This window comes from Lampris incognitus, chromosome 20 (genome assembly GCF_029633865.1).
Source record: "Lampris incognitus isolate fLamInc1 chromosome 20, fLamInc1.hap2, whole genome shotgun sequence".
Lineage (NCBI taxonomy): Eukaryota > Metazoa > Chordata > Actinopteri > Lampriformes > Lampridae > Lampris > Lampris incognitus.
This window is the reverse complement of record NC_079230.1, coordinates 20,146,760-20,161,012: the sequence shown is the minus strand read 5'-3', so window position 1 is coordinate 20,161,012 and position 14,253 is coordinate 20,146,760. Positions and strand designations below refer to the sequence as shown.

The 14,253-nt window shown below is 47.0% G+C and overlaps 1 protein-coding gene across 2 annotated transcripts in view; it reads right to left on the bottom strand.

Annotated features, from left to right (window-relative positions):
* The window catches only part of kcnip4a (potassium voltage-gated channel interacting protein 4a), a 177,525-nt gene that overhangs the window by 35,978 nt on the left and 127,294 nt on the right, over positions 1-14,253 (bottom strand). The window contains exon 1 of one of the 2 annotated variants that reach the window (XM_056299984.1): positions 13,785-13,896. The exons of the other annotated variant lie outside the window; for it this stretch is intronic. Within the exon in view, the coding sequence (XP_056155959.1) occupies positions 13,785-13,896 (112 nt within the window). Of the gene's footprint in view, positions 1-13,784; positions 13,897-14,253 lie in introns of those variants that run through there. 2 annotated transcript variants of the gene reach the window in all.

The following is a 14,253-nucleotide window of genomic DNA, read 5'->3' as shown; positions in this document are numbered from 1 at the left end:
AACACCCTACAGATATGCAGGGATGGTCAAAAATGTGTATGTGTATGGTATAATGTCCATCCTCCTCTCCATCCTCCGCCCCCAAAAACGCTGCACGGACTGTATCAAGGGAACGCTGATCACCTTCAACATCGACCCTAAGAACTGGGAAAAAGTAGCGGAAAATCGAAAACACCGGAGAGCTACCTGCCTGGCTGGGTCCATCAAGGCTGAAACTGACAAACACACGTATGCAGAAGAAAAGCGCTGCCGCCGAAAAATCCGCCAAGAACAGAGAGTCGCAGGAATGGGTCCACCCCCTACTATCTCCTGTCCACGCTGTTCCAGTCTCTTCTATTCTCACCTTGGACTGTCAAGCCAACTTCGTTTCAAGCACACACCTTAAACTCTTGGAATGGATCCTCAGACATGAGAGACGCCAACGACGACGAATGTCCATCCATCTATTATCCAACCAGCTTATCCTACATAGGGTCACGGGACGCTGGAGACTATCCCAGCAGTCACTGGGTGGCAGGCGGGGAGACACCCTGTGCAGACTGCCAGTCCATCATAGGGCACACACACACACACGCACACGCACACACACACACACACACACACACACACACACACACACACACACACACACACATTCACACCTAGGGACAATTTAGTATGGCCGATTCACTGGACCTACATGTCTTTGGACTGTGGGAGGAAACCAGAGCATCCGCAGGAAACTCAGGCTGACATGGGGAGAACATACAAACTCCACACAGAGGACAACCTGGGATGACCCCCAAGGTTGGACTACCTCAGGACTTGAACCCAGGACCTTCTTGCTGTGAGGCAACCACGCTAACCATTGTGCCACTGTGCTGCCCATGTATGATGTGTTTGTGTAAATTGTGTATTATGTGTGTGTGTGTGTGTGTGTATAATGTGTAAAATGTGTATGACGTGTATTATGTGTGTGTTGTGTACTATATGTTTGTTTATGATGTGAATAATGAAAAAAGAAAAAGATTTAAGCAAGTAAAGAAACAACCATTGGTGCTTGGTTACTAGCTGACTAAATGATTGAGCACAGAGCACAAGAGTCACCATTGCTTGTTGCAAAACCCATGAAAAAAAAAGATAAATTGGTATCATAGCAAGCTACGCAGAGGGTGAACGAAAGTGCAATAGATAAATAATACGCGATCATCTCCAGGTCTGCCTGAAGGATTAGCGTGCAGTTTCAAAAAGCAGCCACGTTTGGTAGCCTTGGGTCATAATTAGATCTTTGTGAGTTTTCCTGCTTGAGGTGAAATGAATAGCTGCTCTGGCTCAAATATTTGCAGATGTTCTGACACAAATGACGGCCAACATCAGAACGCATGGGCTGCCATTGGCGGACGTCTCCTCCATCACTTTCCTGCTTGTGTGGGTGTTTGATCCGTACACACAAGACAACAGAAGAGAAATAATCCAGACACGCTCCCCACACCGAAATGAGCTGGGCTGATTTCATATCAGATACATCACAAACAAGATGGGAGAGGAGGATAAAAGCCTTCCATTTGTACCCATTTGGTGCACCCAAATACAAACAGGCCCCCGAGATTGGAATCCAGGGAAGCAATATGCCACTGCTCTTATTAAATAAGGCAAGCTCACCGTCCACATGGCTGGAAGGAATAAAACGCCAGTGAAATCAACTTGGGTAGAAAATCAGGGTCACTGCTGCCCGTCTATAAACCGGAGCCAATTAGGCAAATTAGCCAATCACAAAAAAAGAAAAAGTGTGTCAACAAGCCCTAGATGGAAAAAAAAATTTGTTTTGCATGTGAAATCGCTCAAATGAGATGCACATTTGTTCGTTTTGGTTGACGACAGCGAGTTATGCCGCAATACTGGTAGTGGAAAAGGCAGTTCAGACTAAAATCGGAAAGCAAAAAACAAGGGGGGGGGGCGGGCGGTGCTGAGAGCAGATTTGAATTAACAACCAAATAGTTAACTTCAGATACCGACAAATACTCTCGATATTCTCTGTAGCTCAGCGTCTACTAATGAAAGATATACGGCAACATATAAAAAGAAATAAACGGGTCAGCACTGGCCATATTAATCCCTCGGTCAGAGGCTTTTGCCGTCTGTGTAATTTGCAGCAGTACGCGCGCTGGCTTTTGCACTCACCAGAGTGGGAATAAATTGAGTCAAGGCAAGCAAATTCCTCCAATGAAATATAGGAAACTGTTAGCCACACTTCAAAATGTCAATGCCATGAAGTCCCAGAAGCCCATTATTCAGCCTTAGAGGAATGTCAAATAAAACGCTGTCCTTTGCTATTATGGGCTGAGTGTGACTGACTGCACTAAAGAGAAGGGGACTATTTGCCAAGAGTCTTTATGGGGCGGGGGGGGGGGGTTGCTCTCATAATGACATACTATCACAGGGCACAGACATTTGTTGCAAACTGGGGGGACAGTTAATTTGTATGTGCATTTAATTGCGATAGTCTCTCACTTGGAAATGTTATGACATTACACCTGTGTCCTTAAAAAAAAAGAATCCACAACAACTTTTCAGTCCCCAGCAGGAAATCGGTACGATTAACTTAAATTGTTCTAGTGGGATAAATTTGGAAAAGGGTCGACTATTGGGATATAATCTTGGGAGAGAGGTCCCTCCTCTGTTGCTCTCCCTCAGGTTTCTTACCATTTTTTCTCCCTGTTGAAGTTTTTTTTTTTTTGGGAGTTGTTCCTTATTCGATGCGAGGGTCGAAGGACAGGATTTTGTGTTGCTGCAAAGCCCCTTGAGGCAAATTTGTAATTTGTGATATTGGGCTATACAAATAAAATTGACTTGACTTGATATCATTTGGCCAAAGTACAAACAGTACACTAAGGCAAGGCAGAAGATAAACGGTTTCCATTGGTTTAAAAACCTGACATAGGGCGTCCAGGTGGCATGGCGGTCTATTCCGTTGCTTGGTTGGGAGTCCCTACTAACACAATTGGTCGTGTCTGCAGGGTGGGAAGCCAGATGTGGGTATGTGCCCTGGTCACTGCACTAGCGCCTCCTCTGGTCGGTCGGGGCGAAACTCCTCAATGTAAGGTGAAAAGAAGTGGCTGGCGACTGACTCCACATGTATCGAAGGAGGCATGTGGTAGTCTGCAGCCCTCCCCGGATCAGCAGAGGGGGTGGAGAAGAGACCAGAACGGCTCGGAAGAGTCACGTAATTGGTCAAATACAACTGGTGAGTAAAAGGGGGGGAACCCCCCCCCCCAAAAAAAGGACCAAAAGATCCTTCTGTGTAGGTCAAGTTGCCTTCCTATTGTAATCATCCAACATGAACCAGAGCTGGCTTTGCAGGATTGATCACTGTAGCAGCAACACTTTTGCTTACCATTGTAATAAAAAGGTCCCGGGCGGCTAGTTGACAGGGTGATTTATGTGCTGAGAGTTTCAATAGAGTCAGCCAATTTCACTAAGTAATTACGTGATTGGAGTCAAGGTTTTAAACACTTCTTTTGTTTGATATGGCCTTATTAAGCTTACACATTACTGGCTCGGCAGCTGATGATATGTGATGTGATTTCATATAAGCTTTCCATTTAAAAAGCTCTCTCTGTCACGGTAGAGCACCCTTATCAGTTTCAAAGCGAATTAGAAGTTAGGTGTGTGCAGCTAATGGTTTGGATGGATCGCGCTATATGACTCACTGGTGTTGAGGACGGCTCACCTAAAGTACAAGTCAGCACTTTCAATCTGGATCCCAATTCTCCTGCCAAAGTGAGCCCAGCTGATCGAGTATGCTGAGAGTGAAGGTTATTTTCACCCATTTCTTTTCAACGGTAATTTCATTTCCAATCAATACAAGGGAATGCATCAACAAAATGTGCTTGTGCAGTTTGGAAACGCATGGGGAAAACCAGTGTGGGCAGACTTCACTGATTTTAACTTCAGGGCAAAACAAATGGGTTTTTTTGGGGGGGGTTTTCACTTTGAGCTATGGAATTTGGGAAAGTCATCTGAACTTCGGTTCATTCAAGGTGATACACATAAAAAACAACATTGGTTAAAATCTCACATTTACCCATAACGCCTTGCACAAATTCCTTGTATTATGCATGAGCGCCAACGTCGCTGGCTTAATTATGGAATTATGGTGTTGTTTCTGGGATTTGTGTGGCGTAATTTGCTTATTCATTTAGCTGGTTAATTACAATCACAAAAGTGCTGAATGAGCACATTTCTGAACTGCGATTGAATAATAAATAGTGGATGAGTCCCATGAAGCTGAATGTCGGCAGCTTCAAAGCTCTCTAAACAAAAATGGGCTTCAGGGGAGCAAAGAAGATAGTTGCATTCATTTTAAGGACACACTTTATCATGCAGCGTCTCCCCCTAATAAGACCTTGGCAGTCTGCTTGCAGAATATTCTAACATTTCTGCATCACGAGTCTTTGAATTAATTAATTGAAGGACAGCTCAGGCGGTTTATTCATACTAATGTCCTTCAATAACTAGAGGACGTCCCATGGTCCCACTAGATTTTGTCCACCAGTTGCCTTTACCTGTTTATTCCTTTGCAGGTGTGTGTGTGTGTGTGTGTGTGTGTGTGTGTGTGTGTGTGTGTGTGTGTGTGTGTGTGTGTGTGTGTGTGTGTGCAGCATCAGACCCCAGTATCCTTTGCACAGAAGGAACACTCAGAGAAAACACAATGGTGGACACCAGTGCATGTGTAGAATATCCCAGCAGCCTTTGCGCAGAAGAGACACTAAGAGAGAAGACACTGGTGGGCTCATGCACAACATGTAGACTTTGGGCATCCGGGTGGTGTAGCGGTCTATTCCATTGCCTACCAACACGGGGACCGCCGGCTCAAATCCCCGTGTTACCTCCGGCTTGGTCAGGCGTCCCTACAGACACAATTGGCCGTGTCTGTGGGTGGGAAGCCAGATGTGGGTATGTGTCCTGGTCGCAGCCTTAGCGCCTCCTTTGGTGGGTTGGGGGCGCCTATTCAGGGGGAAAGGGAACGGCGGGGAATAGCGTGATCCTCCCACGCATTACGTCCCCCTAGTGAAACTCTTCAGTCAGGTGAAAAGGAGCGGCTGGCGACTCCACATGGATTGGAGGAGGTGTCTGCAGCCCTCCCTGGACCGGCAGAGGGGGTGGAGCAGCAACCAGGACGGCTTAGAAGAGTGGGGCAATTAGCGGGATACAAATGGGGGGAAAACGGGTAAAAAAACCAAACAAAAAAAAACATGCAGACTTCATTTATTACCGACTGAGGGCTGATTCTCATCATTCGTCATCCTCCCTCTATCAGAATTGATTATTTGTGCTGTTTTCATCAATGTTAATGAGCTGAATTGATACTTGGCTCATGGATTTCCTCATCTAAATTGAATGGGAGAGCCCTCCTAATTCTCCATACCCCCCCCCCCCCCATGCCATGTCCTTCCTTTATCTATCAGTTTGTGTTTAAACACTAAAGGGGGTCATTATTTGGGACACCGAGTCAAAGGATGAGTCAGTCGTGTCACTGCTCACATTAGGCACCGTGTACAAAACAGAAGGTACACGGGGCAGCTGACTGTTAAACTTTTAGTGTCTTGGAGCAGGTTGGGAAACTGCCTCAGAGCAGGTTGGGAAACTGTCTCACATTTGTGTCCTGTTTCAGTACGTGGAACTTCCAAAATGTCTCAGCTAAAATGTCTTGAGTCAAATTATGGTTGGTTGTTTGCATCAGTGTAGGCGTATTCTTCACCATTCGGGATATTGCCATATATGCAAATTGCATTTTTGCAAATTAATGGTATAAATCACATGTGCATGCAAATTTAAAAAAATACGTGTGCAAAATATAATCAGCAGCCCTGCTGACTCAACTACAATGGATGTGTAACTGGGAAAAAACAAAATAAAAATGCACCAACATGATGCAACACAGTTGTACTACACGCTGGAAACTGTGTGCGCTGAAAGCATACATATTGCTGCACTTAACCAAATGAAATGCTTGCCTCGATATCTGACAGCGTTTCAGATTTCTCACTCATCGATCTATGGCTGGACCTGGATACACAAGGACCAATCTGGAGAGAGTGGTCAGCTGAGGGCTCCGTCGAACAACAGCAGTCTGTCTTACACTCAAGACTGGTTTACCAATTTTCAGCAGTGATGTGATATCTTTATGCATGCTCAGTGATGCGATAGTGGTTAAATGGCATGTCAGTACCGCTGCATCTCAACTTGAATGTCATCAAATTACAGCACAAAGGTCACTTGTAATTTCACATCGATAAAGAAAAAAAAAATCAAAAGGGCATGTTCGAGTTTGACATGTCACAGTTCTGGAACTCATTTTGACCCATCATGCTTTTATCTTCCTACACGCCTTGGAAAGGCTGGATGACAGTGAAATGGAGACATCCCCAGTGCTCTTGTCATTCAGAGGTTAAATCCGTCGACTATATCAACGCTTATTGAATGGATCAGGATTATGGCAGGCCCGGTGAAATAAGGATATAGTGGGGACCAGCGAAACAAACCTTTGGATAACTAGCGGACCCCTTACTCCACATATCCCCCCCCCTTTTTTTTTCTTCTTCCCATTGTACTTGGCCAATTACCCCACTCTTCCGAGCTATCCCGATCTCTGCCCCACCCCCTCTGCTGATCTGGGGAGGGCTGCCTCCTCCGATACATGTGGAGTCGCCAGCTGCTTCTTTTCACCTGACAGTGAGGAGTTTCACCAGGGACATAGCGCATGGGAGGATCATGCTATACCCCTCAGTTCCCCCTCCCCCCCGAACACACACCACGACCGACCAGAGGAGGTGCTAGTGCAGCGACCAGGACACATACCTACATCCGGCTTCCCACCCGCAGACACAGCCAATTGTGTCTGTAGGAACACCCAACCAAGCCAGAGGTAGCATGGGGATTCGAACCGGCGGAATAGACAGCTGCAGTACCCAGACACCCCAGATTTACCCCGAGTATTTCAATGACCGTTGAGCTTGGACACTGAAGAAATTGACTTGTCACAGAAAGGATGCAATTCAGATTCCCAAACTTCTTAGGACACTGGGGGCTGAGGAGAGTGAAAGAGTAATGCAAGTACAACTGAGGCCTCCCTGAGCAAGGGACTAGACATCCATCCAACAGCTCAAATTGAGCTGCCCAATGAAAAACTCAAGATTGTACTATGTAGCTCCCAGGTGGTGGGTAAAGACATGATTTTGAAAAACGAAGGGGCAAACGTGTGCTATCTTCACTTTCCCCAAGATAATGTTAAAAAAAAAGCACTATTAGAACGGCATGCCCATATGCTGGAGGGAAATCCACCGCCAACGATCAAAGTGTGAAATGATTTTAGTACAATTACTGTAACAGGACTGAATGTACAGCAATTTTAACAGGGCAGTCTTCTTCGTTCTCTTAAAAAATTACGTGTTTCAAACTAGGTGGCACACTCCATACAATACATTCAACATAAAATGGACAATGCTCATCATTGCTCATACCTCAATGCCTGCAACGAGCGACGGGGGATGAGTATATAAAAGATGCATCTTGCGTGCCTGTAAATCTCACCTAAGTCTGCTGTCATATCAGATCTCTTTGTGGCCGGACCATCAATTTTCCGACAAGGACAAAGAAGACAGGAACGTCGTTAGATGTTTATCAGCGCTAAGACACTTGACTGTTCCTGCACTGTATTGGCAAGACGCAAGTTTAATTTGACACAGCATCCCATCCCTGTTCATGTCATCACGTTTGTGTGTGTGTGTGTGTGTGTGTGTGTGTGTGAGATGGAACCAAAGGAATATTTATCAACCTCTGACACACTGATTAGTCTGGACCCTATGAGGCCTCCCTCAGCACTATGCACTAATGGCTGAGGGAGAAATTGCTTGGGAGAGAGAGAGAGAGAGAGAAATTGTGTGTGTGTGGTGTGTGTTGGAGGGGAGTTACTTTTGGGAGAGCTGCGATGCTTGGAATTATGTGTGTGTGTGTGTTTGTGAGCTTTTGTATGCCACTACCCAACTTGAAATAAAAGTAAAGCGTCCATATTAGTGTGTTAATCCGCAGCAGATCATCATGCTAATCTCACTAGTCCTTCAATTAGTCACTGAAATCTAAATATTGACATGGCTGTGGAACCGTGAGCAATAGTGAATACAGATAAGTCCGGATGGCGTGGCGGTCTATTCCGTGGCCTACCAACACAGGGATCGCCGGTTCGAATGCCCGTGTTGCCTCCGGCTTGGTTGGGCATCTCTACAGACACAATTGGCTGTGTCTGCGGGTGGGAAGCCGGATGTGGGCATGTGTCCTGGTCGCTGCACTGGCGCCTCCTCTGGTCGGTCGAGGTGCCTGTTCAGGGGGGAGGGGGAACCGGGGGGAATAGCGTGATACTCCCACGTGCTACGTCCCCTGGTGAAACTCCTCACTGTCAGGTGAAAAGACGCAGCTTGCGACTCCACATGTACTGAGGAGGCACCTGGTAGTCTGCAGCCCTCCCCGGATCGGCAGAGGGGGTGGAGCAGCGACCGGGAGGGCTCAGAGGAGCGGGGTAATTGGCCGTATACAATTGGGGAGAAAAAGGGAGAAAAATTCAAAAATAAAAGGTATTGGTGCATCATAGATGACCTTAATTAAGACGCTGCAACTATAAGACTATCTCACTTCCGGTTTGGGAAGATGGCGGCGCGAACTCGCGTTTGCGGCGGCCTCACCCAGTGCCGACGGTGCAGCGTCTTTGTCGGCGTCTAAATTTAGTCTTTGTGTGACGTTGTTTTATTTTGTTCGTCGATTCTTTTTTCTTTTTTCGTTTGATGGCTGGGAGAGCTGGCGTTGGATCGGCTGGGAGAGCGTATGGCCCATTCCAGAGCTGTATGGCTCTGCCCGGAGCTGCACCCGAGGGAAAACACCGAGGCGGTCTGGCGGTGGCCTCGCCTAGCGTCGACTGTCCAGTATTTTTGTCTACGTCTGCGTCGTCGTTTGGCGTGCGGGGGACGTGTGTCGGGGGTGTCTGGCCGGGAGAGCTGGCATTGGATCGGCTGGGAGCGCTTGGTCTTCTTTGTCCCATGGGCCCAGGAACCACGGCCCCTGCCTGGAGCTGTGCCCGGGGAGGAAACGCCGAGGGCGGGTCTGGCAGGGCGCGGAGGCGGGGCGGGCTAAGCTAACTGCTAACCCATGCAAACCGGCACTTGCCACAGTCATCCTGGCTGGAGTTCGTTCTCTGGACATCCAGAGGCATTTTTTTGGGACTGCGTTGCAGGGTGGACTGTGTTGTTAATTGTTTTATTTTTTTCTTCTCTCTGTTTTTTTGTTTTTGGTGGTGTCGTTTTTATGGAAATTTTGGATGTGTGTTTTTTGTGTTGCACTGCTGTGGGAAACGAAATGTAATTTCTTTGTGTATGCAAGTACGCCCAAGAAATGACAATCAATTGTTCCTGATTCCTGATAAGCAAGTTATCGGGATTAAGTTGCCGCTCTCATTCTCACATTAAGGCAGTGTGATGATACTGAACGTCTGATGCAATGATCATGTAACATTTCTCAAATACAGATACTTGCTGCTGGCAGAGTGAGGCAGTTAAGACTATGTTTCCAGAGATGAACGCCTGGCATTCCACATAGTAGCAGTTATCGGAGTGCAGTCATTGTGCGAAGCCGAAATGAATCCTTCCAGCCGCCGTGATTGGAAATATTCTAGGTGGTCTTTAAAATTGAATGACGTACAAGACAGGAGATTGATGCCAGCATGCAGTTGCTGGGAGTTCACCGCTGCCATTCATGATGTATGGAAACAATGTGTTGTTATGACAACTTCTGCTATAAGGCCCACCTGGCAGGCATATGAGAAGTATGCACGAGATTTTGAATATGCACTATATGTTCCATTCCATTCCATGATCCAAGCCGTTTATCCAAATTCGGGTTGTGGGATGTTGGAGGCTATCTCAGCAGTCATTGGGCGGCAGGAGGGGAGACACCCTGGACAGGCCGCCACACACACACACAAACAAAAGTCATGGACAGGGAAGCAGACACCTTGGTCAGATAGTAACCAATACAAACATGAAAACCTGAGAGGGGAAAAGGGGGGGGGCAACTATTGCACTCACCTCCTTTTAAAAAATGCAAATACTGTTATCTGCTTAGCTGTTTTGTTTTGTTTGTTTTGTTTTGTTCTTTAGTAAATAAGGACCTCATCCAGCTTCTTTCCTGGCTCCATCTCAAAATGTTCCCATTTTGCACTTGGTCTGAGATAAATCAAGGTTTAAAATTCCCTTTAAATTTCCCCTCTTCACCTGACTAGGACTTGAAACACGTGCACAAACAACATCAGCACGTTCATGGAGCGACTGTCAGGTAGACCAGGGGATCTAGGACGGTGTCAGATATTCAGTGCGTGTTTTCCCTCTGATATTCTGCAGCGCCGTACAGAATATCAATGGCACTGCAAAGCTGGCGGCGTTCAACGGGGCGGCTTTGATGTCTATATTGTCATGCTGTGGCGAATGATCAATACATCGACAGCTGGATACGAAAATATGGAGACGGGAGTCATTTTCATCTGATCGCTCTCATCTGAAGCGGATCGGTCACCGAATTGCATGGGTTTATGATGGGCATGGGTCCCAGAGGCGGCACATCACAGTTTCAATAACATTAAGGTAGCTTTCACAACCTGCCGTGTTTAGTTTGGTTGCATCAAACTCTGGGGCAATTGTCTCCTTGGAGCAGTTTGTTTTGGTAGGTGAGAACATCACAACTGAACTCGGTTGTGCACCAAACAGCCTATCTGCACCATGCTTTGCATGAAAGCGGTGGTCTCGCAGCACTTTCAAAGAAACTCCGGGGTGCTTGGATTTGAGTGATCTAATCAAAAACGTTTGTTTATGGGGCGTTTGGGTAGTGTAGTGGTCTATTCTGTTGGTTACCAACACGGGGATCGCAAGTTCGAATCCCAATATTACCTCCGGCTTGGTCAGGCATCCCTACAGACAAAATTGGCCCTGTTTGCGGGTGGGAAAGCCTGATGTGGGTATGTGTCCTGGTTGCTGCACTAGCGCCTCCTCTGGTGGGTCGGGCTGCCTGTTCAGGGGGGAGGGGGAACTGGGGGGAATAGCGTGATCCTCCCACATGCTACGTCCCCCTGGTGAAACTCCTCACTGTCAGGTGAAAATAAGCGGCTGGCGACTCCACATGTATCAGAGGAGGCATGTGGTAGTCTGCAGCCCTCCCTGGATCGGCAGAGGGGGTGGAGCAACAACCAGGATGGCTCAGAAGAATGGGGTAATTGTCCGGGTACAACGGGGGAGGAAAAAGGGGGAAAAATCCACAAAAAAACAAGCATTTGTCTCTGCTGATAAATCAAAACGCAAAACGCTGAGCATTTAGGCTCAGCTTTCCTTATGAGCAACTTCAAATTATCCAACATGAATAGCCCAATCAGCAACCACAGGCCTGCATAGTTGAATATTCCTCATCTGTTAAGTTGTCAGACTGTGGGATTGCATGGTCATCCTCATAATGCACTAAAGCGATCATTATATCATGGCATCATCTCCAGCCTTCTGGACTCCTCTGATGGCAGCATGCGCTCTGCAGAATTAATGTGTCATTATGGGGCAGTCATAGCCTTTTGCATCCATCTCCATAAATTATCTTTTAAAGAGCAAATCAAAAGGAGGATAACGTCTACGAATGCAAAGACGACAACCATGATGCTCGGTTGTGAGTGTATTCCTGGTATGGAGGCTTTTTTGTCTTAATTTTTTACCCCGTTTGTCTGCAAAATTCCCAACCTGGGAATCCAAGATCAAGCACATGACTCCTGTGTACAAAATGTAGTTGTAGAAAACGAAGACTATTTGGCGAGTAAGCATCATCGGAGAGAACTCATCATTGCCATGTGCCCGCCACGGACAGAGCTACAACAAATCCTGGCACGTTAACATCTCTGCTCTCAATCAAAACGTTCTCCTCGGGGGTCAGGTCAGCTTTTTCCAGAGGGTCTCTACTACACATATCACTTTCCTATTTACTTACTGTCTCCATGTAGGAATTACACCATTGGCGGTGTTTGATGAATTGTGTTAATTAGGAGATAAAGCATATTTACCAAACAGTCTGATGGATGGACTGGCTTTACACTAAAACTGCTTACTGTGCCGCTCTACTTTATTTAATTAGACAACTGTGGCGAGGCCAAGTTAAACAGTTTATTTAGCCCCGACACATTCTGCGCTTGGTGAGCATGGCTGTGCCCTTACTTAGTAGTAGCATCTCACGGGGAGCCGTTTCCCACGCGTACACCAAGACTGCTGGAGCAGAGGAACGGGCATAGTAATCTGGACTGTCTGTGATTGGCTTTAAAAAAAAAGAAAAGAGGGACGCTTACACGGCCAGGCAACATGTGCAAACAGACAATGACACACCCACACGTGTACACACTCGAATGCACAGGTGTGCAAACTCAGCAAAGGTGCTTCCTTTCAAAAGCCTCCGCAATAAACACTGCAATAATTCTTCCGGCAAAACGTTTCACAGAATGCACATCGACCCCCCCCCCCCACATCACTCTATACTTGTGGGGAGCCCTCTGACTACATTCATTCCCTAGCCCTTAACCCTAACCTTAACCATCATAACTACATGCCTAACCTTAACCCTTACTCTAACCTTAACCTAATCCTATTTCTAACTTTATCCCTAAACCCATGTCCTAACCCTAAAATAGACCCTTTTCCTCATGAAGACCCATAAAATGTCCCCACAAGGTAGGTGGTTTCAGGTTTTACTATCCTAATGGGGATACTTGGTCCCCGTTAAGATAGAAACTCTGACTACATTCATTCCCTAGCCCTTAACCCTAACCATCATAACTACATGCCTAACCTTAACCCCTACACTAACCTTAACCTAATCCTATTTCTAACTTTAACTCTAAACCCAAGTCCTAACCCTAAAATAGACCCTTTTCCTCATGAGGACCCATAAAATGTCCCCACAAGGTAGGTGGTTTCAGGTTTTTCTATCCTAATGGGGACATTTGGTCCCTGTTAAGATAGAAAAACCAGGTGTGTATATATATATATATATATATATATACATACACACACACACACACACACGTGTGCACACAAATACATACAGAAATAAAGGACCCACTCCAACAAACTGCAGCAGTTCAACAATCAGAGCCTGGAGGAGACCTGCCTGACTCAGTAGACTTAGAGGACAAAGACACACTATTATAGCATTAACGCTCTCCAGCTGTCCAAATCAGAAACTCAAATCAGAATCCCGTCCCTCCACTTTGAGACCTTCAATCTTTTTCCCCCTCAGTTGGGTTCGAGCCTTTCATCCCTGCAGTCACACCTCGGGGTTTCACCTGGCACTTTTCTCCTGACATTTCCTGGTTTCATGCCGTCTCACAACAAAGATGCAGCGTGTGCGTGTTTGTTTTTCTAAGTCTCAGAGTGAGTCCCCACTTGTCTAGTTTTGCAATGTGTACAATTTGCCGCCTCTTCACGGCTTTTTCAAATATTTACCAACAAACGAGCAACCCAGTTATGTCGCGGCGATGGCGAGGACAAAAATCAAGGGGGGGAAGAGTTTAGCTGAATGTACAGAACAATGACAGCAGATCTCACACGATGCTCTCTCAATCAGCAACTAACTTTCACTTTTCATCTTTCTATCTGCCTCTCTCTTACCCGCCCCCCCCCCCGTTCTCTTTGCTTACTCTCCGTTTCTTACTCCATTACCACGCTTTGCCAACGTCTTACCCTCTGAGAAGTTGATGAGCCCCAGCAAGTGGAGCAGCTTGATGGAGGCACACACCAGCACCACGATGCCCACCGTCTGCAGCCCTTCCGTTTCCCAGATAGCGTTCAGCATGGCGCCGCCTTCGGCCCGCTCCGTGCCACCATACCCCGACCCGAACCCGGAGCCCGAGCCGGCCTCCTCGCCCTCGGGACCGCCACCGCCGCCCCGCCCCCACGCTCCAGTTCCCCGACGCCCACTCTACCTCCACCGTGGCCCACACGCACGGGCCAGGTGCCCCAAGGCACCCGCCAGCCGCCCGCTTGCTCCCTAAATCCAGTCTGGGCAGGGTGCGGATGGGACCAGTTTCAGGTCAAAGACCGTAAAGGAGGTGCCTCAGGTTTTTAAAGAGGCTGAAATCATTTGAGGTTCAGTCTGTAAGAGCCACTTGAGTTTTAAAGAGAAAAGCTGGCCCAGGAAGGAAGTAAGGAA